Source organism: Mixophyes fleayi, chromosome 2 (assembly GCF_038048845.1).
Source record: "Mixophyes fleayi isolate aMixFle1 chromosome 2, aMixFle1.hap1, whole genome shotgun sequence".
Taxonomy (NCBI): Eukaryota; Metazoa; Chordata; class Amphibia; order Anura; family Limnodynastidae; genus Mixophyes; species Mixophyes fleayi.
Genome location: NC_134403.1, coordinates 123,929,425 through 123,956,370, shown reverse-complemented (window position 1 = coordinate 123,956,370; position 26,946 = coordinate 123,929,425). Strand labels below are relative to the sequence as shown.

General features: G+C 38.0%; 2 protein-coding genes across 2 annotated transcripts in view; both read right to left on the bottom strand.

Moving 5' to 3' along the window:
- LOC142140579 (uncharacterized) overlaps positions 1–24,537 on the bottom strand; it is a 106,255-nt gene extending 81,718 nt beyond the window's left edge. Inside the window, exons 1-3 of the mRNA XM_075198287.1 lie at positions 24,075–24,537; positions 23,564–23,647; positions 22,530–23,090 (exon numbers count right to left, since the gene is read on the bottom strand). Of these exons, the coding sequence (XP_075054388.1) occupies positions 22,530–23,090; positions 23,564–23,647; positions 24,075–24,537 (1,108 nt within the window). The remainder of the gene's footprint in view (positions 1–22,529; positions 23,091–23,563; positions 23,648–24,074) is intronic.
- Positions 1–26,946, bottom strand: part of HS6ST3 (heparan sulfate 6-O-sulfotransferase 3) — a 529,629-nt gene that overhangs the window by 196,395 nt on the left and 306,288 nt on the right. The gene's annotated exons all lie outside the window — the stretch shown is intronic.

Here is a 26,946-nt window from a genome sequence, read left to right as displayed (position 1 = left end):
ACTACTCACACTACTACACCCTCATAACTACTATACTCCTATTTATACTACTCATACTACTACACCCTCACAACTACTATACTCCCATTTATACTACTCATACTACTACACCCTCACAACTACTATACTCCTATTTATACTGCTCACACTACTATACTCCTATTTATACTGCTCACACTACTACACCCTCCCAACTACTAGACTCCCATTTATACTACTCACACTACTAAACCCTCACAACTACTACACCCTCACAACTACTATACTCCCATTTATACTGCTCACACGACTACACACTCACAACTACTATACTCCCATTTATACTGCTCACACTACTACACCCTCACAACTACTAGACTCCCATTTATACTACTCACACTACTAAACCTTCACAACTACTACACCCTCACAACTACTATACTCCCATTTATACTGCTCACACTACTACACACTCACAACTACTATACTCCCATTTATACTGCTCACACTACTACACACTCACAACTACTATACTCCCATTTATACTGCTCACACTACTACACCCTCATAACTACTATACTCCCATTTATACTATTCACACTACTACACCCTCACAACTACTACACCCTCACAACTACTATACTCCCATTTATACTGCTCACACTACTACACACTCACAACTACTATACTCCCATTTATACTGCTCACACTACTACACACTCACAACTACTATACTCCCATTTATACTGCTCACACTACTACACTCTCACAACTACTGTATTCCTCATTTATCAATTGCACAAAGTGTAGACTGTAATGCTTTCCTATGTATGTAAGTGCACCTATCTATCCATTAAGCACATATTGAGGTGCATGTCCAATTCCTGGTCCTTTGAATGGCCCCGGAAAATCGGTCTGTGCCTAGCTTTGTGGATTTTCAGACATATCCTAAAATGCATATGGTGAAAAAGTCAAACATTCCTTTGTTTTGTATTTTTATTGGCTAACAGCTGGTACCATCTACATTATGGGATTAAACAATCATGGGCTTATTTCTTCTCTGGTTTTGTTTCAAAATACTACTAATGTTGTCTTGGCTTCATCTGTCCTATATAAAGCACTGTTGGGTGTGGTTTACTTGCCAGCCCTTACTAGATGTAACCTTTGTACCTGGGAGGTGAGTGCATATGATGTTAACTGCCTTTTACTGGTGTTTGAAGTATATATATAAATATATATATATATATATATATATATATATATATATATATATATATATATATATATATATATATATATATATTAATATAGGATAGGAGAGGACCTGCATACTCTGTGGTACCCTTGATGCTGGAATGCAGGTTTTAAATGTTTTGATCAAACTATGAACTAATACCTCATGCTTTGCAGTGGTGAGGACAAGAACTGACAACAACTCATTTAATTTTGTAAACATCACTTCAACATCCAACCTACTAGCACCTGGGGACCACAAATTTATTCATAATCATGTTTTCATTGATCATAATGATGATTAACATCAGGACTGTTTTTTTCACGTGTCATTTTGTGCTGTTAAATATTTGTTTTATCGGTCAAAGAGAGCCTAGAAATTTTCACAGAAGTACCACTGTAAGGTACAACAGTCTCCCCACTTAGAATACAGTGCGAGACCTGAATAATTCAAGTCCTATTGTGAGGAGAAAAAACATGTGCTCCCCTCCGATCACATCATATGCTGGCCAATCTATGTGTATCTTATCCAGCATCAATGTTTAAATAGCTGTGTTAATGGAAATTTGGGAAATGGGGTGGCGGTTCCACAGTGGGCTGGTTTAGGACCAGGGGGCATAGAGGACACCTAGGTGACAAAAATTATTTTTTTTTAAAAAAATTGTATGTTTTAATGCATTTGCCTACTCTCCCTCTGTGTGAGGAGGTGATTGGAGGGGTGACAGATCAGAGGGATGCATCAAGCATTTTAGGTACCAGTAATGGGTAAAGGATTAAAATACTGGTACACTACACTTAAGGATGTTGTTGGTGATATTATAATTAAGCCACATGATTGCTTAAGCTAAACAGAGCAAACTGAACACTGTGTTAAATAGTTGATCCCCCACCCACCCCCGATAACCTTTAGGTCTTTAAGCTGCATGGATGCTTTACATTTATACACATTTGTGGCTGTTTAAACTTAAACTGTCAAACAAAATATAGAAGGGAAAGATGAAGTCCAAAACGCAGAATTAACCAACAAAGTTTATCATGTCCAGTAATTACTATTACTGCTTGAGAATCATTATCAACTTAAAGGTGGTTAAAGCATTAGTGCTGTTTTGCAGTGAATTGTTGCACCCCTGGCTGGAGTCATGCAGTTTTTTATTCTACACTAGCAGATAACCATCTTGATTAGAAACTCTGAACAACAAGAGTTCAACAAATTAAGCAGATGGATATTGTAATTTCTGTGCTGAAGGAGCTTGTCAATGCACTGGAAGATCTAAATACGGATTTAAATCAGGTACAAACATCCATTCATCAGCTTGCTAAAGACAAGGGATGTCACATCCAATACATCAAAAGAGCTATTGCTACATTATATGTATCCATTCCTCCAAGTGTTCTCCAACAATTCCCTCTGCTTCATTTATACAAACTGACAAATACCAGCATCAGCTTTAGTATCAGTAGAACAAATCAGATATATGTGTGTTTTCCTTGCTTGCCTGCAAACCAAGTCTAAACAGAAATAAATCAATATATTACTTTTTTTTCAAGTAGATTCTTATTTTCAGTTATTTGCTTAATATTTTATACTTAAAATATAAACATAAAAAAAACTTTTAAAAACAGTTCCGGAAGACTTTATGGTGAAAATAACTGATTGCATTAAACTAGAGATTAAACTAAAAGAAGAAAAACAGCCAAAGATTTTCTGTTTGACAATCAATTCCCTTTGGCCCAACTATTAAAACTATGGTCCCCCAAGTCCATAACTTTGCAGCACCTGAGGAACTTACCCTTCTCTTTATTGGTAGTGGTCACATTCTAGGACTTGGCACCCCAGTGCTGAGTAACAATATATAAAGGTGATCGTACAGTCGCCACTGAGCTACGGCAACAAGAGAATGCTCACTCTATAGGACATCATAAACATAAAATAGCTAATATAAGGAGTTTAACAAACATATCAAGAAAGATTATGCAATGCTATATCTACCTGTCCAGTCTTTATTTTCTGTTTTTCTGGAGAAAATATTGCATTTTATCATACATTTTATACTTGCTATTGGCTCATGAAGGAATACAACTTTATATTGCTCTAGGCATAGTTTTTCATTACGGTATGAATCTAAGATGAAAAGGGCCACTGTGACAGAATAACAATTTTAAAGGCTAAAATGACACGTGTCAAGGTTCACTGAACATTAATTAGAGAAATTTCAAGAGTTCTGTGTCATAGTAGTGTTGACAAAATACAGTCAGTGTTATCATCTTTTGCAAACTGCAGGTCAGCAGTGGTTCAGTGATCTCCAAAATAACATAAGAGGAAATATAGAGAGAGAAACATTTAACTGTTTCTTTTTCTTCGCCCTCTCTAATGTCTGATACACATGATAACTCCAGTTGCTATTGATGTAAGTAATGAATTTCTCAGGGCATTAGTCATAATGTCAAAGCATTAGTTATACTTGAAGCTGTAGTAACAAACAAACTCTCTTTTGCCCATTATTATTACCAATATTCATGTGTGCAGTTCATTAATTGAGCAGCAACTGGTGACATTACTTCGGCATGAGGCCCAGTGAATTGATTGGTTGAATTCAGCCCACAAAATGTCTATCTCCACCGTGTTAAGCAAAGGCCATATACATGTAACTATGCTAATTTAAAAGCAATGTAGCTTTAAATCAATCCATTTTTATTAAATGTTATATGTAGATGGAATCGATTTGCTGTTCTGTATCACAGAAAAGGTGGGACCCTGACAAAATGGCTTCTGGCTAGGGAAATCATTATAATAGTAGCTGTCAAAGTAGGTGGCAGTGGTTGCCTAGGGTTGTCTAAAACACTGAATGAATGAATCATCCAATGTTTTAAATGTCCCCGCACTGCCCCCCCACCCCCCCCCCCCCATATGGGGCTGTTGCTGACATGGAGGACAAGCAGACGGCAACTTCTTCCCTGTGATACTGCTCCTCCATGTTTGTTATGGGCAGCAAGTGTGGTTCTTTGCTCTGATGTCACACTGAGGAGCAGAGGATGCCGCCCCCTTCTCCCTCTGCTACGCTAAGAAGAAACAGAGGTGGAAGCACCATTTTAAAGAAGGAAGTGGCACCGCCTAGAGTGCCCCAGAACTAGTGTCACCACTGTGTGTTACTGGAGCTTTAAAGGGGTTTCAACAGAATAATGATAACTGCTATAGAGACTTACAGATGTGTTTATAATGTTGTCATCAATAATTTAGCATTTCACAAGTACCCTATCTCAAGACAGCATGTATAGCCCCTGATTTAAGATTTTTATAGATTGCCCCTTATATTGCACATATACATAGATGTGATATGGGTGCATCATGATAAACAAATATCCCTTTATTTACAACATAGTATTTTGTTTATTGATATAATAATTTGTATAAATACCAAGTAATTTTGTTTAATTAGTACAATTTGCTGTAAACTCCCATAATATCACATTAATAAAAAAAAAATCTATCAATAGAGGCCAAGAATACAGGAATTTGGCAACTCAATGAAACATCTTTGAAGCCTGGAGCACTATAGCCCAATTTTGTCCAATTGAGGTAACTGCAGCAGATTACTTAGTTTTAATATTTGGTCAATTGTAATTAGGAGCATTGACATTAAATGCATTAATGACATTAAACCAAAAAGTAATTATAAATAATACTATGTGAAATGAAATTTAATATTAATATGTACACTGTAGTGTCTATACACATATAGTATCACTATAAAATTACCCAGCAAGAAGTGTTAGAATACTGACGTATAGATTTTGTGCTGTGTTTAAGTTATTAAAATGATAAGTAATTGCATGTATAATTAAATTAAAATGTAGTGATCCTGCAATGTACAAATCCTTTATGATACCATTATAATTCCCACAAACACTCTGGAAAATCTGACTAGTTAGATGTAAATGTGTTTCTCCATTGTTCTTCATCCACCTTTAGGGTCTCCTTTTAAAGTTAGGTGTAAATCCAGATAGTAGGTGCAATTTTGCACTTTGGCAAAACCGTGTTGCACTGCAGGGGTGACACATTATAATGGATAGATTTAGAGTTGGATGGGGCATGTCCTAGACCAACAATAAATAGTCTTTCTACTGCATCCAAACAAAAATTACATCACTGTCACAGATTTTAAACTAATGCCTGACTCCTGATGCTGATAACTGACTTTGTCGATTTACATTGTCACCTATCAGCATCAAAGCATGTTTTCCATTTAAATAACACTTGGCAATGACAACTAGCTTTCTGAATCATCATTGTCACATGTCAGTCTTATTTTTTTTTGTTTTACAGTAACATTGGATAAATAATACAGATACAAAATGATGTGCATACATGTATGTGTGCAGGCAAAGTGATGCTGGCTTGCAATTGTCACTGCAGTTAAACCACAAGAATAGTAATTAGGAATCTTAATAATTACTAATAATAATTAAAATGAATACACATATTAATCATTAATTATTATTATTATTATTATTATTATTATTATTATTATTATTAATAATAATAATAATAATAATAGTAATTATTAAGATACTTAATTACTTATTTATACAATTATTGTTATTGACTTTTATTAAAAAAATTATAATATGTTATAATCCTACAGCTGAGGTTCTTCCGCTGTTATGGAACTACAAGTCCCAGTCAGGTTGCTCAGTCCAGAAGAAGCCTAGAGCTCAATGCTGAGGTCTTCCCAGGATCAAATAAGAAAAGGCACAGCCTCCCTTGTGTCTCACTCTATCCTCCATACCTGTAGTTTTCCCACGCTCCAGGGGCTGGGTAAGGGTTGGACTTAAATAGTGGAATCCTCTGAGAGTGGTTGTCTGTCAAAAAGGGCTGTCACAGGGCTGTCCCTTCTCATACCAATACCTCACTTGGTCCCCTGCTTGGATAACTCCAAGGAGTCTGGTGGAATACAACCTGAGACAATGGGGACATAATTAGGATAATGAATGGGCAAAGCCAAGATGATTAAACTACACTCTCAGTATTAACTCCTTGCAAGCTTTTTCAGCCAGAACTAGCTACCATCTGATCAGGACTTCCTGTAGAGAAAGGAGGGGGTGAATGAATGCAGCTCCAGCCCCCTCACCTGTATCCTGGAACTGTACCCCACCCGATCCTTGCCCATAACCCACCTGGCTTCAATGCATAACAGCATAACTGCAATAACATCAAACATATTTTTACAATGGATTACATAAAATTAGAATGTCTCCTATATCTCCTTATCCCCATGTAATTAGACACTGCACTTGCACTCTGGTGAGCTGTGCAGGGCTATAAAAAGTACATGTTGTTATGCTCCACATTTTGTGAGAAACGAGGGACAGGCTGGTTAAGGTGAAATCAAACTCATTTTGTCACAACAACAATGTCAGTAACAATTACACTGACAATCAAAATATTATTACAAAGATAAATGTGATCCTTCTCATAGGTAATATAACTTGTGACTATTAAACTAGTGGTTCTGGCAAACAAACCCAATCTGTATCTATTTTAAAAGACATCTATCTTATCTATATTTCTGGGAATCAAAGGCAACCAAAGTAGTTATAAAAGACAATAGCAGAGAGCAGAAGGGAAGCTGAGACCATTAAAATTGGGAAAAACTAGAGGGGGACTGAAAAATCATTATGGAATACAAGGAATATAGCAAAATACACAAAAAGAAATAGTTTGAAGCTGAAAAACAGTTTCAAACTATTTAGCAATGTGAATGTGGGAGGTGCTATGCGCATTGCACTTCCATAGGTGAGGTAGTCAGTCAAGACGGAGAGGCTTCAGCTGGATCCCATTGAAAATGACAGATAATGTCATCCTGTTGATAAAGTTGCCTTGCTGCGAAAAGCAGCGATTTTAGCAGCTTAATAAAATGGAGAACTTCAAAAGACACATATAAAAATATGGGGACTGTGTTAAGAAACGTTAAATGGGTTATGACAAGTGAAATGTATGACTTTTCCTGTCAAAAACCCTTCATAAATTCTTTGACACCAATTTTTTAGCGAAAACTGTTACTTTTCAGTATCTATGGCTGATCACATCTTAATAAATAGTAGTTTAGTGAAGTTTTTCTTATTTTTTTTAAATAATTGGTCACCCAAAAGACTAAAGGACCAGGCTCCCGGTTCACCCAGTTGTTTGTACAACCAATTTTTTGGTTCCTTCACTCTTACTGGGCTCCCTGGACAGACTGTTTGGCTGTAACAGTCCTCCCTTTTTTATACATTGTGTACACAGTACAGATGGAGCACACGTTACTGAGAGAACCCTGTTCCGCCTCTAATACTCCAGGGATCACCAATTTGCACATTTTATCCCAGTATAATACACTGCATCTGTATTTGTATATTCATTTGTGTATTTATCTTCCTAAAATATAACAAAGGTCTAATTTAAATAAGTAGTATTATGGTTATTATTTTTTTGGAATTTACATGTATTTGAATGGATGTTTCGCAGTGCAGATTCTTGGACTCAATTTCTTTCATCTTGTTGCCCATATGTGTTTTCTGCAAATGAGTTAATTTACACATGACGGTTTTTTTTTTTTTTTTTTTTAAAAAAAAATTTTATTAAATTTTACAAAACAGCATGAGCAAAACATACCAAACAATATACATATAGGAAACAAAATGTTTACAAACATTGAAGAAAAAAAGGTGAATAGGCATGCCCACATTAAGGAATAAGAATGTTGTTTTTCTTGTTTTGTTACATGAGAGGGAGGGGAGACAAACAAGGGGAGATTGGGGGGGGGGAGGAGGGACATTGGGGTTTACTACTTAACTAGGAATCAAATGATGGATAAGAGGATAAGTGATATGCATGGTTGTGAAAAAGTGGGACTAGATTATGTAAGTCTATAATTTAAGTGTATAAGTCATTCAAAACCTATAGAGATCATGTGCTATGAATACGGGGAATGTCAAGCGGTTGTTAATGGAGGTTCGGCATTGTAGTAATTCATCCAGGAAGACCAAGTGTTTTGGAAATTCACTGGTTTGTCTTTGAGGACAACTGTGATCATTTCCATTCTGTAGATTGACCAAACTTTGTTGATGGTGGCTGAGAGCGAGGGGGGAGAATTATTTTTCCAGAGAGCGACAATTAAGCATTTAGCTTAATTTAAAATGTGATTGATGAGGTTTTGTGTGGATCGGGAAGTGTCTGGGAGCCGTCTGGGAAGAAGGGAGTATAGAGGGGAATCAGGCATTTTAACTTGTGTAATGAATTCAATAAGGTTATGAATTTGCTGCCAATAGGATTGTAGTTTAGGGCATGTCCACCAAATGTGCAACAGGTTACCACGCAATACGCAACCCCTCCAACATCGGTCATTGTAAGTAGGAAAGATAGTGTGGAGATCGGAGGGGACCAAATACCACCTGTAGTAAATCTTGTAGGAATTTTTTTTTTATTCTAACTGAAATTGATGTCTTAGCTATGTCAGCTCTAATCTTTGACCATTCGTTTGGAGTCAGGGTCTCCCCAGTGTCCCGCTCCCAAGCCAACTCATGTGGATCTTTGTCTGGCTGAGTAAAGTTATTAATCAGTTGGTATAAAGTGGATATCAAACCCCAAGCTTTTTTTTTATTGAAGTCTGTAATATTCTAGTTAAAGCAAAGTATTAACACAATTAATTCAAAATAACAGTGATTCATGCACAGTGTATATAAATATTTATACAAATAGTAAATTGACAATATTCAAAAGAGTACAATATTTAATATTAGAAAGCTCACAGTTAGTGTTAATGATTTTGCTGATAATGATGCACCAGTCATAGTGCTTTCCAAGAATTTTATGAACTAGATTTCCTTTGTGTTAAGAACTTAGCACCACCATTAAGCTCTCTCTGGAGTCTGTTTGACTCAGGATTATAGGGAGTGTATATGGAATTCTTGTAGGAATGCAGTGTGATTATGCCACTGCAAATACCCCTGCAGGAATGAACTTCCGTTATATCTTTAGTGCCAGAGAGTCACACATGATCAAAAGCCCTGGCTTATACATGAGTCACTCCTGATGCTACAGTGCACCACTTGTTTTATTAAGTTCTTGTAGCCTACTTAGTAATTGCCATAGTCATGCTATAGTTAAAAATGAGGTTTCTGTAAGTGTAAATGGACTGTGCATTTTTATTTTATCAAACATTATTTTTACAAAACAACATAATACAAAAATGCTATGCTTTTAATGATGTTTACTATGGACAGGTGCAATTCCTTATATGATTCCTCCCATAGAAAGAAATGCAATAAACATTATATAAGAGGTGAAATTTGTCCAATCTCATAAAAAAGATATAGTGTAATAAAGTTCTACTGTGTCAGGAGATTCCTGTGATTGGTCCTAAATCAACGAACTAGCCAGAAGATCCCTATGGTATAATAGAGAAGGTTTTGCATGAATCGGATTTCTGAGTGGAACAGGCAGATTTACTGAGTTATTAGGTTCCGGTGATACAAACTTCAAGTTCGGTATTTGTATCATCATTCTGCACTTTATTCTGAATTCTGCACAAAACAGTTTAGGCCACATTCCACAGCAGAACTTCAAAATTGCGCTTCCAAATGTAGAATGAGGTGACTATTCCACTGAGCGGTATTGAACTTGTTGGTCCTCTCTAACTATATCTCATTAGACAATATCTAGCCTCACTCATTAGTAACGTAACTTTTGTTAAAAGAATTCCTTGGTTTTGCATCTAATATTTTACATAGATATGCCTAAATATTTGCAAATATGTCTAAAAATAGTTATTCTTAATTAGGTTTGTAAAACTTTGTTACATATTGCCATACATTATAACAAATTATGTTAATATATTATAATCGTTTATTTATATGGCACTACAAATTCTGCAGTGCTATACAGTAGGAAAATAGAGCAAAGGCAAAAGTGCAGGACATTTAAGAAGCATAAATGTAAGTAATGGGTAAGAACAGCAAATAGAAATTAGGCATAGTGCTGTTAATAAGAAATAAGAAGATACAAGAGGCATGATGCAAGGACTCACAGGTGAATGAGAAGAGAAGTGAAAATTTAAGCAGAGGCAGTCTGTGCCAGCAAGAATAATCTATATGGGAGATGGGTAGACTTTTATGAACAGGTGGGTTTTTAAGGGGCATTTAAAATTTTGGAGGCTGCTGGAGAGTCTAACTTGGTGTGGAAGTGTAACATAGGTGGGGAGCAGCACGGGAGAAGTCTTGGAGGTGGCAGTGAGATGTGGTTACCAGTGGAGAGATGACATGCCGGTCATTGTAAGAGCGTACAAGGCCAGAGGTAAGGAGTTTGAATTGTATTAATTTGTGTATGGGAAGCTTACAGCCTTGAGCTTTCATACAGTCCCATAATTTAACAATGACTTATAACATCTATATAATTTACAGTAGGAAGTGCATTATCACATATATCATAATGTATTCTGCTGTATGTTCTAAGACTACAGCAATATTCATGTAAGTTAATTAATCAAATTTTCACTGTGATACTGATAACAGCAGCTTAAAGTCAAAGCATTATTTGTGGTATGCATTTTATAGAACATATACTAATAGTAAAATATTATCTATAATACACAGAACAATGATATTCTGGAGCAGCTGGCTTTGTGTATCTTATGAGGCTGTGGGACTTTTCTGCAACCTTGAGAAACTAGATGTTTTTATGCCAATTCCATCCATGGCTAGGGGAACTCTGAGTGACAGCATCATTTATCTTCAACAACAGGGGAGATAGTTTGCTCAATCCATCTAGCTTTCCCAGGAGAATCCATCCATACTTTCATTAGAGGAACTTGATGTATTTTCTTTGCAGAAATGCCAATTTTTACAGGTTTCTTACAACAGTTCTGCTCTCAGCCTGTGAGATCGAGCCCAGCCATTGGGTTTATCATGAAAAATTAATATGAGGCTTATAACATTTAGAAATACATTTATACTTACTTGCATTACACACACACACATATACACTCTCACACACACACACACACACACACATATATGATGGTGCTATATAAATAAGGTTAATAATATTACTACTGATAATTATAATAATAATATATGTACAGTAAATATTAAAAGTCTACACACCCTTATTGAAGTTGCAGGTGTTTGTGTCAGACCTTATTCCATCTTTAATGTGACCTTGCAACTAACAAAAGTCAAGTGAAAAACAAAAACACAATTTTTAGGAAAAAGAAGGTTTAAAAATAGATTTACAATACCCTAGTAATCCAATCACATTCATCATGTTCATCAACATACACCTGTCATCAATGAAAGTGATTGTGATCAACCCCAAATAAAGGTCAGCTGTTCCTGTAGGATTTTTCTTGCAGTGTTCTTGGCTGCACCCTACTGGGACACCCAGTAGGATGCAGCCAAGGAACTTTCAAAACATCTAGGGTATCTCATTGTTGAAAGGTACCAATCAAGAGAGAGGTATAAAAGAATTTCAGAGGCACTACATGTACCATGGAACACCGTTAAGACTAGCATCAATAAGTGGAGAAAACGTGGTACAACAGGGACATGCGAAGATCAGGATGTCCCTCCAATATTGATGACAGGACAAAGAGAAAAGACACCAAGGAGGCTACCATGGATTCTGTGGCAACACTAATGGAGCTGCAGGACTTTCTGGTAAGAAATGGTCACTCCCATTGACAACAATCTCCTGTTTTCTGCACATTTCTGAGTTACGTGGTAGGGTAGCAAGACAAAAAGCATTTCTGACAAAGCAGAATAATTAAGCATGTTTAATTTTTTTTAAAAAATCACCACAAATTATATGGGAAGATAATGAATCCAAAATATTAATTTTTGCTCTTTCTAAGAGATATAATGACAACACAGCTCATTACCTAAAGAATGCCATACCTACTCTGAAGCATGGTGACGGCAGCAATATACTTTGGGGCTGCTTCTCTTCAGCTGGGACAGGGGCTCTTGTCAGAATAGGGGGCATAATAAATAGCTCCAAGACATTTTAGCATGAAACCTTCTGGACTGTCAGAAAGCTGAAGACGAAGAGGAATTTTACCTTCTGACATGATAATGATCCGAAGAACACATTTAGAATTTTGCTATTGTTTTCTACTTGAATTTCCTGCGCTCAGAAAGGTATTTGGATACTGTCTTGTTTAATTTATTCAAAATGTAGTTGCTTGCATTTACATAATTGCTACTATTGCATTTGCTCATAATTGAAATCACAGGTACAACTGTAGGCCTTATTCCTTTTCCATTTCATGTAACAAAGAAGTGCTTGCATAAAGTATAAAAATATACTAATATATGCACTTCAGAAGTGTCTTCCACATATGTCAACCTCCAGTGCCCTCAAGTAAACCATCCTCCCTTTCCCTACATATACCAGCCTCCAGTGCCAACAAATATATCAGTCGCCAATACCCCACATATATCAGGCCCCATTAACCACAATTATAGTTACCTCCAATGCTCTCACATGTGCAACATTTTGCACCATCCGAAGGGAGGGGGGCAAATCGGGGGTACGAGATAAGCATAAGTACATCTATCTTTTAACTCACACGCAAAAACAAGATTTTGTATAGTAGGATGAGTTGAATTAAATGAGCTAAAGGACTAGAAAGGGTACATTTACAAGGGTGTACAATAAAGCAAAAGAGAGCAAGAGCAATCAGAAAAAAATAATTTAATACTGGAGTCCTAAAGTATTAGTAGGTTGGGATTTTAAGTGACGCTGCACTCTTTCCACCATCCATCTTTTAAGGTGTACCCGCAAGGCAGAATAAAAGGTTTTCAAAAGCATTTATTTTGATACATGTGGCTAAGGGCCCTTTGAAGCCCATATCTCAGTTAAACTACAGAACTTTCTACATATTTTTAAAAATATCCTTTTGGTTTTTACAGTAATAGCTAGATTCTAAACTTCTTATTTTAAAACTACATAAAAACCATACTTTTTCTGCTGCGGATAAAGACATATCGTACAGGTTATTGCTTAATGTCAACAATGTAAGAGGTTATTTCATAATAAATCAATTACAGGAGCTTTGGAAGCACAAAGGCATAAATATCAAGTCATTCTTCATTTAAATTCCAAGCAAAGCATTAGCTGAAAAACTCAATTACTCATCGAGGCTGCCCATTTAATAATCCGTCAACTAAAGGGATTAACGTGCCTTATGTTTATGAAATTATGGGGCAGCTCTGTCACAGTCTGAATCAAAGAACTATTAGAAAACACGTTCTTAGCATGTATTAACATTTCTGAGCTGCCATCGGATAAAATATCACCTATGCATTGAGAAAAAAGTCACGTCTTGAGCAAGTTATGGGCTGTAAAGTATGATATAACTAATTGCTATTAATTCAGATGTTTTTGACCTATCATTTCTTGGGATGGATTAATTATGAAGATTTGCTTTCAATATTATTTGCGACTTTTTTTTGTTTTTATTTAAACTATATTATTATAACATAAGAGTATAGCTTGTCACAATATCTAATGGCATACTTCAAAAATATTAAAACTATGAATGCCCTAAAGGGCAAAATGTTATTTTGTATTTTCCATTTAAAAGGTACAAATAAACAATACATCTATGGTCTACTCTTCACACTGCTCATATTTTTCTTTTTCTTTGGTTAATTCAAGTTGAAGCACAAATAATGTCAGGATATATAATTATCATCCTTGATTTTGTTATGTTGAGTAGCTCTAAAGGAAATAATCAATCTGTATTTCTTAACTTTTATTCAGAAACACAAGACTGTCCTTCAGTCCTATAGGCTTACATATTGCAATAGTATTATATACTAAATAGAAGCTATATTGCCAGTATTGCATTGACCGTTTATCAATAACGTTGTAATAGTATTAAATACTGATTACCTGATTCTACAGACACATATTACATTCCAGCAAATCAACATCTTGTAAAAACATACCATGGCCACTCTGCAGCCATCAGTGGGTATGTGCCACAGATGTGTTTACTATAACAACGAATGCCAATGGCACAATAATAATAAGTTTGCATCTATAATTAGATACCTTGAAAGACTGGATTGTGACACTTATGTTTTTCGTTTTTGCAAGCTATGAACAAAATGACAAAACACAGAGTATATCTTTTATGAATAGATTTATTAAATTATTTTTATATAGTAACATTAACACTTCTCCATTTAAAATTTATCTTTAGCTCTAAAACTTTTTTCCTATACCTTAGCAATACTCAAGCTAATTAGGACACATATCCGTGAATGGTAGTGTTTATAGCACACTCTTACACTAAAGCGTTTGCGGATCCTCCCTCCCCCTTCCCCGCCCTCTCTAGCTGTGCATTGAGCTTATTGAGTTACTGTGCTTACTGTTTACTGTACTGTGCTGTCTCCCATTGTATTGTAATTTGTTTGTCCCTGTACGGCGCTACGGACACCTTGTGGCACCTTATAAATAAAAATTTATAATAATAATAAAGCTAATACTTGCACTATCCCTGAACAAGCCCATTAATGCAGGGTGAAACGCGTAGGTTTACGATAATTATTATACACACACTTTGAAGCTGCATTAGAAATAAGCCATCGCTTGGGATATCAACTATTACAAACAGACTAACTTTTTCAGCCCAACATCTGAGAAACTGAGAAAACTGAGAAATACACTTGTGAGCTTCCCTTACAACTGAACACTAATGAAGGAAGAATAACAACCATTTTTTTTCATTCTAGCAGAGGTACCTAGTACATGAATATTGCTGGTATTTTTGAAAAGATCTGGTTTTCTAGAACTGTTTTTTTTTTCATGGTAACAAGTCTCAGGAATATTTGTTTTGAAAATGTTTCGATTTTATGATTTTGTTTCTTGAAACTATGAACATAAGTGATAAAATTACACTTGTTTGACCCTTAGTTATCATTGTCCACACATTAATACAAATTGAACACTCTCAGGTGTGCTGCAAACTTTTTGGGGAAGATATCCTTTGCCATATCAGAAGGTATAAGCAAACTAATGGTATTTTCTCTAAATGCAAAGACTTCTGAATAAAACAAAGTATAATTTGTTAGTGTACTGCAAATTACTGATATTGATTCTGGAGTGTGACCAGCCCAAAAGTAACAAAATAGGCTCAGTAGATGGGTTTAAAAAGGCCACTGTGATTTTAATTGACTTAAATTTAATAGCAGCCATGTTTTTAAGCTTTTGACTTTCACTGTTATATTGGGCCTGTAATCTGTTAGTATTAGATGATTCAAGACATTGTCCAGGTTTGTTAAAGATGAAGATGTCTTCACATGCCGGATTTATTAAATGCCAAACCACCATGAAAACGGCCAGAATGAACATTTCTCCAAACCACCACTTTACAGATCACCATTCTGATTTTAACAATGATGAACATGCAAACAGCTGGATTTACTAAGCTGGGCATCAGCCATCACAAAACCAGCATCCAAATGGTCAAAACTAAAGAGGTGGTTGTGAGAGACAAGATTACTCACACTGCATGCTGTTTGTGCTATCTGGCCATTCAGACCATAAGAGGAAGCACTACTGACATAAAAAATATGTCTGCAATCATTATTTATTGATTAAAGGGCAAACTTAATTTATAATTAAGTTATGGGGTAAAATGTATTTTTCATTATATTATGGAGACAATAGTATTGTATTATATTATGGGGAAATATGAATATATCATTATATTAACTGGGCAACACTATTTGATTGCTAATGGAGGCTACAATTTTTTTATGATGCAAACATGTGGCACTGCATAGTTTATTACAATAATAAAATACTATTGCCCCTTAATGTAATTAAAATAAAATTTGCCCCATAAGTTAATTATAAATTAATTTTGCCCCTCAATTAATTAATAATGATTGCCCCCATCATTTATATGTCAATAGTGCTTCCTTTTATAGCAAGAGAGCTCAAACAGAGCATTTGAGCTATCAAGCCAATCAGATGCAGGTGTAGAAAAACCTGCTGTTTTCTTGGCAGTTTTGATGGATGTTTTAGCCAAACTGCCGGCGGTTTTACTGTTTTCAATCCTCCACATATCACCAGGCATTTTACATTGCAGCCTAAAAACACACTTTTTTTTTAATAAGGCAGATTGAAGCATTAACCCACTTGCAATCTGTGGCAGTTTAAAACCACCACCCAACACGATTCTGAATAAATTTGCCCCCTAGACTCTTAGCCTAAATAACTGGGAGAATAGATTGGTAACCAAGAGAGCCATTTCTTATGAAGCATCATCATAATCATTGGGGTTTTGGAGGTGATGTTTGAACAGTTGTAGCACACTCATTACCACTGAGAGAGGGAAGAGCTCCACAATGAATGCCACAAACTACTACTACTACATAGTACAGAAGATAATTAAATTCAGAATTATCCCTATTACAGCAAAAGGATTCACATGTGTAGTGTACTTTAATTTAAAGGGATCTGGCTTATAATATTGTGTCCAAAAATTGTTCAAACTTATACAAGGACTGTATGCAACATTTCCATAGGTACATCCAAAGATTTTTACACTGTAACAGCAGGAACATGTTTATTTTATATTATCTGGAGCTACCATTTAGTCAGAGAAGCTGCCATTTCCTAACATGTTTACAAGAGATCATTTATAAATGAATTTAAAACGTTATCCGATATTGATAGGAAAATGAGAAGGGCTTGAATCAAGTGATCTTGGATATGTTTGACTTGTGCATTCTTTTGTGAAGGACCAAACTGAGGCAACATTGGCTCACATCATATGATTGCTCAACATAGGAATACAAATTTTCACAAAGGTCTCAGGTACAGTTGGATGCATTTGTGCCCTGACTGTATGTAGGAAAAGACACACACATGAAAAAGCACATTTACGTGCATATGGTCAGTCGAACACATGTCAAGATGCGCCCAGTTGTTCATGACTAGCATTCCCAAGTGTAAATTAAAAGTATCACGTGTGTATACTTACACCGCATAAAAGTGGAGAGATGACGCTTGACAGTGTTAGTAGTGAATTTGAGGCATATTACCCTATTTGCACATGAAATAATAATGTAATGAAGGGTCATATACACAACACAGAGTACTGTCTTGACAGTAACTAATAAATGCAAAAGTGACATTTACCATATAAAATGTAGTTAAATACAAGCACAAATGCAAATTCTATTTAAATAAATACTAACATATGTTGTGTTCTCCTTTAAAATTATATGGGAATCTTCTTTCCTGCCACTGTCCAAATGGAAATATTAATTAAGTAATGTGTCACAATAATTTAAACACTCACTTACTGTACTTGTCCTCCCCTCCTCCACCGCTTCCCTTCCCCATTCTGCCTCTCTAGTTATAAGTAGGGATGTGCACCGGCCACTTTTCGCGTTTTGGGTTCTGGGTTCTGATTACCTTCAGGTTTTGGGTTCTAATGGGTTTTGCCAAAACACCCCCCTCAAGGTTTTGGGTTTTGGGTTCTGACAGCACCACTGGACTGAGCAGGACAGAGCACAGGACAGCACCACTGGACTGAGCAGGACAGAGCACCGGACAGCACCACTGGACTGAGCAGGACAGAGGACACCACGACACACCCTCCCTCTTCCCTCTCCAATGCCCGAGTGAAGATGGCGGCGGGAAGCGGGGAATAATATGAATCCGGATCTCGCGAGATCCGACAGCGGGATGATGACGTTTTGCCTCGTTCTGAGTTTTGCGTCGGGCGGGAATCCCCGAACAGTGCTCGGATCTGGGCTCGGATCGGCACTGTTCGGGGGTGTTCGGATTTCAAAAATCTGAACCCGCTCACCCCTAGTCATAAGTGTTAGATGATTATGGACTTATGCACATGTACACATGTGCCGTAACAAAATGCATATTTTATGCAAATAAAACTAATATCCAACGCTACAGGAGCTCCACTGTCATTAATCCAACGCAAGATTCTGTGGGATGATGAAAGGCCGAGCTATGATAAAGAATCTGCAGGTAGTCCCCACTGTCACTGAATAAATCATGTTTTGCTGTATTGCTGAATATTAATGTGATAATTGCTATCACTTGTATTTCATGTAAATAATAACTCCATAATTTGTAATATAGACACTTCCCATAAAATCTGCTCTCCAAACCCCATATTCTATATTGGTACAAGACAAGGGTGTCTGTGGCTGGATCACTTATAAATAACTTAATATAAAAATATCTTTCAATTATTAGTGCAGTGTACTAATTCATATAATTGAAAATGTACTTATTTTTTATATTGTGTATAGAAAGCTAATGATTTTTATATTGTGTGTATTTTGGTATAGGAAATGTATTTAGAGACCAGGGGAAGAAATTTGTTTTTTGTTATAACCTTTCTAGAGGAAATCCCAATTAGGCTAATTAGATCTTTGTCATCTGTGAGTGACCAGCACTTGAATACACAGCAGGGGAGTCGTTACTTGTATCCTGCCTGGTTAAAGTGAAAGGAAACCTCTGATCAATGTGATTTAGGATATCACAGATTAGTGTAAATTTTGTTAAGTATAAATTGCATTTATAATCCAAGTTTAAAGAACATCTCGCTTCCTGATGTTAATCTTTGAATGAAATATTTCAGTCTACGTGGACAAATTTTAGATCAGGGAGCTGGCTTATCCCCTGCCAGGATTTGTGTCAGAATCTGTTTAAAAAGAAAAGCTGTTGGACCATGTAATGTATTATTATACCATCTGTACTTCTGGAGATCATTAGTCCCTTACACTAGTGTATGAACTGTCCTTATTAGGACACGAGCTAAAAAAATAATTTGCTTCAAGATCCTGCTTTGACAACTTCTTCCTTGTTGTAATTCCTGTGACTTGCACATTAGACCCAAATCGAATCCATTTTCCAGCTGTTCTGAGGTTTGGTCCAGCGTCTAGTACCACTGTTCTGCCCACTACCCAGCTGCTCTGGCCAGTGTGATAGGCCAGGGGGGAAACCATCCATAGCAACCCTAATCTACAGGAAAAGGTCAGGGGATACCAGCCCAGGTGACCAGTGAGGGGGTACACTAGTAGCGACAGTTACCCAGAAGGACGTGGTTCTAGATGCTGCTAAGGAGTCGAGTGGTGGCAGCAGCTTAAGTCCCTCCTACCGTGGTTAGAGGGCGCATTTAGGAGAAAGAAAGGGGACAGTGGCAAGCCCAACTGGTCCCCAGGAACACAACAGACAGGGTGGCATAGGCAGTCCATCCTGTCACACTGTCCATTTTGTCCCCATTTACTTTCTCATCCCTCAGGATCTAAAACATTTCATCAACAAGCATTTTATAACGGCACAAGACAACAGTTATTGCACTAGAAGACACCTTCAGCATCTACTACTAACATAACATAATACACTGGGTTCATCCTCAACATGTTACCTGTAGATTTGTGGTAACACCTGGTAGAGGAATACTTGCAGGGAAATTGCTCAATTAGTCCCCTGTACCGGGCTACTGCTGGTTGAGATGATGAGTGAGATCGCATCTTTTTACACAGTGTAAAATCTAGCACAGCAGGTTAGTTCATTGGGGGTTATTATATGAAAGTAGAGTAGGAAGATAACTGAGTTAAATTGTCCATAAATAGTGTTAAGTGAACATCATACTGTTTAATAAGGTAATGTCGCTTCAATCTCCAGTTTCACACCACAAAGCCCACAAATTAGTAAAATTGGCAGGTGTTTCAGATTGATGTTGCCATATTCTACATGTTGACTAATTTCAGATTTCCTAAGTAAAAATAACATATTTTTCAAACATTGTTAAACATTTTTCTGCTGTCTTGTTTGAGATACATGTTCAGCTGATCAGTGTCACGGATCTCAAACAGAAGTACAGCTAGGAGTCATGGATAGGTGAAAACACTCTGGGCTAGATTTACTATCAGGCGTGTTTGTAAATCCGCCGACTTTCGGCGGATTTGGCGGCGGTTTAGCCATCGCCGGATTTACTAAGGCTAAACCCGCCGTCCAAACGGGCAAAAATGATGTTTCCAAACCCGCCTCTGTATACATCGCCATGACGGTTTCAACAATGTTCAACATACAAACAGCCGGATTTACTATTAGGGGGTTTATAAAGCCGCCGGAAAACCGCCATTCAAAAGACCAAAATGAAAGCGCTGCTTGTGAGCGGCGTGATGGTTCAAACAGTGTGCTGTTTCAGGTATTTTGCCAATCAGACCATAAGAGAAAGGCCTATTTCATGTCCAATGATTGCTCCATTAGGACTGTGTATAGAAAATGGGCAAAGTGTCATGAAATTTCAGGCTACTGTTTTTTTTTTTTTCCATTATTTTTTCACCCAGTATGATTGCATAGTAAAATCTCATTTCACCTTTCCTTTTCTAGTTGTTTTGTACTTTCCAAAAAACCACTAGAATACTGTTGCCTCAAAGAAACTAGGATGGGAATTGTTGCATTACATAGTTAACCCTTATTTTAATGCTAATGCAATCCACATGTGAAAAATGTTTTTTCTGCCTGAAGCAATCACAGACAATCACCGTCTATTGCCCAGCAGTTAATCATGATGCTTACAAAAAGGGCCCCTCATTATTTGGCAGGTGTGGGTTTGTTGGAGAATGACTTTTGCAGGTAATGTGGTGCATTCTTGCCAGTGTATGTTTGCAGCTTTTTACCTGATGGAGGCAGAAAGGCGCCAGGAGGAGGAGGATGAACAGCAGTTGGCATCTGTTCCGCGGAGCCTGCAAAGACCCCGCACTCCACGTGCATTTTCAGTGCGTTTGAATCTGGAGTCTTTGGCTGATGTGGAGGTAGTACAAATGTTTCGCCTCAATCGTACTAACCTCATGGCACTGTATGAGCAAGTGAAGGATGATTTGGAGCCTACAACCAGCCGCTCTAATGCAGTGTCAGGACTACACAAACTACTGTGTGCAGTTCACTTTTTGGCAACAGGTTCCTTTCAATCTGTGTCCTCCAGAGTGATTGGCATAACGCAGCCGACATTTTCAAGGCATTTTGGACAGGTTTTAGGTGCCCTTAAAAGAGTGTGCCCTAGCTATATCAGCTTCCCCAGCCAGGAGTCACAGTGGCATGAGCTCAAGGGAGCTTTCTATAGGGTCGCAGGTATCCCTAATGTAATGGGTGCAATAGATTGCACTCATATTGCCCTGAGACCACCTCACCACAGGGCAGAGGTTTTTGTTAATCACCATCATTACCACTCCCTGAATGTGCAGGTTGTCTGCGATGCTAACCAGCGTATATTGAGTGTTGTTGCAGGCTATCCTGGGTCATGTCATGATGCCTTTATCCTGAGACAGTCTACCCTTTATGCCAAATTTGAAAGTGGTGAAATGCCGGAGGGATGGCTTTTGGGTATGTACTTTGCATGTTTTATATATCCCTTATCCTTGCTCAAATGGACTCACATATGCTAACTGCTGTACAACATGCTCAAAGTAAATGGGAGCTAACATTTTACTTTTATTGCAGGAGATTCAGGATATGGGTGTCGCTCCTGGCTCATGACTCCTCTGCTGCATCCTCAGACTCCTGCACAGCACCAATACAATGAGGCACACATAACCACTAGAGGTATCATAGAACGTACGTTTGGACTCTTGAAAACCAGGTTCAGGTGCCTTGATAAATCTGGTGGGGTGCTTATGTATGCACCTGAAAAGGTATCTGAGATTGTCCTGGCTTGCTGTCTGCTGCATAACCTGGCTTTACATCAACTTACCCCACCGATTATTGCAGTAGACAGTGAAGAAGAAGGGGTACGTGTCACATCTGGTGATGTGCAGAGCACAGAGGGCGGAAGGGAGATTAGAGACCGTCTAATTACAAACTACTTTACGTGTAAGTACATAGTATGAAAAACATTTTTTGCTACAAAATGTGTTTTATGTGAGTGCAATTTTAGTATTTTATTTTAAATGTTTTGTAAATTGGAACCTTTAAAAACAGGATAGTGTGTACTCCTCATGTGGTAAATATGAACATCCCTGGAATGTGACAGTCAGAGGTCAATGTTTAAGTGAAATTAGTGCATAGTTGTTAAAAAATCAGTATACTCTTGTTTAATGTGCAGAAAAGAAAGACTGACACAATAGAAATTTAACTGCATTTATTGCAGAACACAATAAATAATAACGTATAATGGTTATAGAAACTTGACAAAACATTAATCAATAAGAAACATTGTGCTAGCGTTGCCTTTTTGCAGGCATATCACTATGCTTGGTGGCACTCTCTCCCCTCCCTCGCCCACCCCTGGTGCGAGCACCTCTCCTTGGAGGAGTACTCTGTAGAGATGTGGTAGGAGTACTAGCGGCACTGGTGGAGGCCGATGAAAAAGGGGCCGGCAAGCGGGCAATCAGTTCCTGCTGGAGTTGGCCTGCCAGCCGGATAACATTGGCATTCCCCTCGCGAATGGAGGAATGCATGGCGTCCACAGACCCAGACATTTGGGCCAGCTGCACATTTGTCTGCTCCAAAGCGCTTGCCAGCCGGTTTATTGCAGCAGGGATTTGGCTCGTGGAGCGGTGTATTCGCCTCAACTGGGCCGCAATTTGTGACATGTGCCCAGTTTGCCTGTCCATGAACAATGTCTGTTGCTGCTGGAATGCGCCAATAGACAGCGCCATTTCTCTGGCTGGGTCCATAGTTTCAGGTGCAGGTTGGTGGTGTGATGGTTCAGCAGGGCCAGGTGAAACTTCCTGGAGGCCAGACACAGGGGCATCCACTGTTACCAGGGTGATGGTCGTTTGATCCTCTGGCTCAGGGGACATTTCCAATGACTCCGCCTGAGGTGGCTGGTATGAAGAGGGCCCTGTGTATGAAAAATGACGGTAAGTATATAGTATATAATAAGTTTGTATATTGCATTCTGAACACTGGATAGGAAAGAATATTCTTTAGCAACTACAGATTCTTTCACAATGTTTGCATTCCTGATTTCTAGTCCTATGCTACCTGCTTACGGATGCACTTATTATCCTTTTAATACCCATTATCATTTGGACTGTGTAGTACATGCTGGGTTATTTTGACTAAACTACTATAAAAAGTGGAGATGTTGCCTATAGCAACCAATCAGATTTTAGCTGTCATTTTGTTGAATGCAATAAATAAAGTAAAGGTATATTCTGATGGGTTACTATAGGCAACATATCAGTTTAGTAAAATGTAGCCCAAACTTCTCATTGCAAACAATTAAAAAAAAAATTAAAAAAAATTGACAGCAACATTTGCACAGAAAATCAATTAACTCCATTATTTCTATCCTAAACAGAAATCACGCACCTGCTTGCTCGTCTGTGCCCGAATCTCTCGCTGAAGGTGGAGGTGTAGGTCTGGCACTGGGACTGAACTGCGGTCCTGGCGAATCTGGATGTATTAGAAAAAGCATACAATGTATTTCCATAAAAAACAATTTCCAAATATACTGTTTATTGCACAAATGTGTTTGCAATTTTTTTTTTTTTGCTATGAGAAAAAAAAAACCTTTACAAACTATTAGAGTCAAAAATACACTTTGAAAAACAATCAAAAAAAAAAAAACAAATAAGAAAAAACGTTTGCACAGAGATAAGAGGTTTTAAAAAGAGAAAAGCAGTTTTAAAAAGAAAAAAGGAGTTTTAAAAAGAAAAAAGGAGTTTTAAAAAGAAAAAAGCAGTTTTAAAAAGAAAAAAGCAGTTTTAAAAAGAAAAAAGCAGTTTTAAAAAGAAAAAAGGAGTTTTAAAAAGAAAAAAGCAGTTTTAAAAAGAAAAAAACATTTAAAATACTGTTAGGGTAAAAAAACCAAATAACTCACCAACTACTTGGCCAAAAGAGGGCGAATCGGTGTCCTGCACATTTATGCCCTCTACAATTTCAGCCGGCATTATCTGGCGCAGCTCCTCCTCGTACGTGGTGTACTCCATACGAAGTGGGGGGCCACCACCCGTGCGCCTTGTCGACCTCCTTTCCTGGGCCATCTTCTCTTTAAGCCTCCTCTTAATATCAGAGAAGCGCTTGCGGCAGTGTGCCACTGTCCGCTTCAGTGGGCCCACCGCGTTCACGGCCTCACAGACTCTCCCCCACAGTTGGTGACGCCGCCTTAGAGGAGTCCGGGCTGCCAGGTTCCCTAGGATGACCTCGTAGCAGGGAATGATGTTGTGCACCAACACACAATTCTCATCATGTGAGAAGCGCACATTCCTCCCTGTCTTGGTCTTCCTGCCCTGTCCTGTCTCCTCAACCTCTCCCTCTCCCTCCTCTGATCCCTCAACCTCCATCTCCCTCTCCTCAGCCTGTTCTCCCCTCCCATCTCTGGACATTTTTACCCAGAAGACAGAAAAACACAAAACACTGAAGGACTTACAAACACAAAGAACAAACTACACTACCTACAGACACACTCTCCACACAGTCACACACAAGTAACACAGACAGAGGACAAGTCAAATACAAAAAATACAAGACAGAAAATAAATGAGAAAATAAATGTACAAAACAGGAAAAAACCACAGGACTACTCACACTTCAATCAGATATCGCTCCACCAATCCACCAAACACTAACTCTCAGCAAACCACTATCCTCCAAACTCCTCTCACAAAACTCCTCTAAACCCTATCAGAGAAAAAAGTGTCAGGCCAGTGGTTAATATAGGGCTTGTGATGTCAAATCTCCTGAGTTTGAAAATAGCCAATAGTAACAGGCCAGGAGACAGGTGTAATTTTCAAAAAAACCGCCTTTACACAAAAGCGCCGTCATTTAAAGCAAAAGCGCCATGTTCTATTCAAAGCCGCCGGCGGCTTTGAGCATTACATCCCGCCGTTACATCGCCGGCGGCTTCAAATTGAAGCTGAAATGCGCCCATTAGTAAATCCGGCTGTTTGCAATGCAAACACGCCGGAAAACCGCCGCGATGCATGGCGGTTTGAAGCCGCCATGCATCACGCCTGATAGTAAATCTAGCCCTCTGTGTTTATTTGCAGAGAGGTGATAATAAGAGGTAATAAGGAGCAGTGATAAATACCAGATTCCAGCTGATGCAGCAAGTAGCATGAATGTCCAGAAACAATCAGGTAAGGACAACAGGAAATGACATCAGGATTAGGACAACAGGAAAGGACATCACAGGATGGGACAACAATAACCAGCCATGACTGCTGGGAGGAACAGGTATATATAAGGGGAATGAGACACACCCAGGTGCATGAGATAATTAGTGAACATACAGGTTAACTCCTTAAGCACAAGAATAATGCACAATAGCAGCACCTCTGGTGAAAAGAGGTACTACTGGAACACAAAATAGAAATACAAATAATAGAATGACAAAAAGGCAGGAGCTGCCATGCAAAGCAGCATGTAATGTACACGCTGTAGGCAGATCATGACAGTACCCCCTCCCTTCCACTGTCACGGATCTCAAACAGAAGTACAGCTAGGAGTCATGGATAGGTGAAAACACTGTTTATTTGCAGAGAGGTGATAATAACAGGTAATAAGGAGCAGTGATAAATACCAGGTTCCAGCTGATGCAGCAAGTAGCATGAATGTCCAGAAACAATCAGGTAAGGACAACAGGAAATGACATCAGGATTAGGACAACAGGAAAGGACATCACAGGATGGGACAACAACTGTCACGGTTCTCAAACAGAAGTACAGCTAGGAGTCATGAATTTGGTGAAAACACTCTTTGTTTATTTGCAGAGAGGTGATAATAACAGGTAATAAGGAGCAGTGATAAATACCAGGTTCCAGCTGATGCAGCAAGTAGCATGAATGTCCAGAAACAATCAGGTAAGGACAACAGGAAATGACATCAGGATTAGGACAACAGGAAAGGACATCACAGGATGGGGCAAAAACTGTCACGGTTCTCAAACAGAAGTACAGCTAGGAGTCATGAATTCGGTGAAAACACTCTTTGTTTATTTGCAGAGAGGTGATAATAACAGGTAATAGGGAGCAGTGATAAATACCAGGTTCCAGCTGATGCAGCAAGTAGCATGAATGTCCAGAAACAATCAGGTAAGGACAACAGGAAATGACATCAGGATTAGGACAACAGGAAAGGACATCACAGGATGGGACAACAATAACCAGCCATGACTGCTGGGAGGAACAGGTATATATAAGGGGAATGAGACACACCCAGGTGCATGAGATAATTAGTGAACATACAGGTTAACTCCTTAAGCACAAGAATAATGCACAATAGCAGCACCTCTGGTGAAAAGAGGTACTGCTGGAACACAAAATAGAAATACAAATAATAGAATGACAAAAAGGCAGGAGCTGCCATGCAAAGCAGCATGTAATGCACACGCTGTAGGCAGATCATGACAATCAGCTTGTTTGCAGCATTAAGGGTTAACAGATTTAAAGAGTAAAATAACAACAACAAAACCTGACAGCATTTTACTACCAGGCAAGTTCTATTGTAGTAAATAAAGCCTTCTACCCACAGTCTTTCATCTCATACATATTACTCTCTAGTACAATGCATTGAAAGAAGTCTGAAAATAGAATCCATTGTTTCCAAGGCCTCATTCACATTTTTACTAGCATTTGGGTGCATTGCATTTGTGTTGTGTTTTTTCAAATGCATTTTGTTTCATTCAATGCATCTAACACCAGCAAACACATTGGGAAAGCTTACACTGACCCCCAATTACCTACAATCACCAG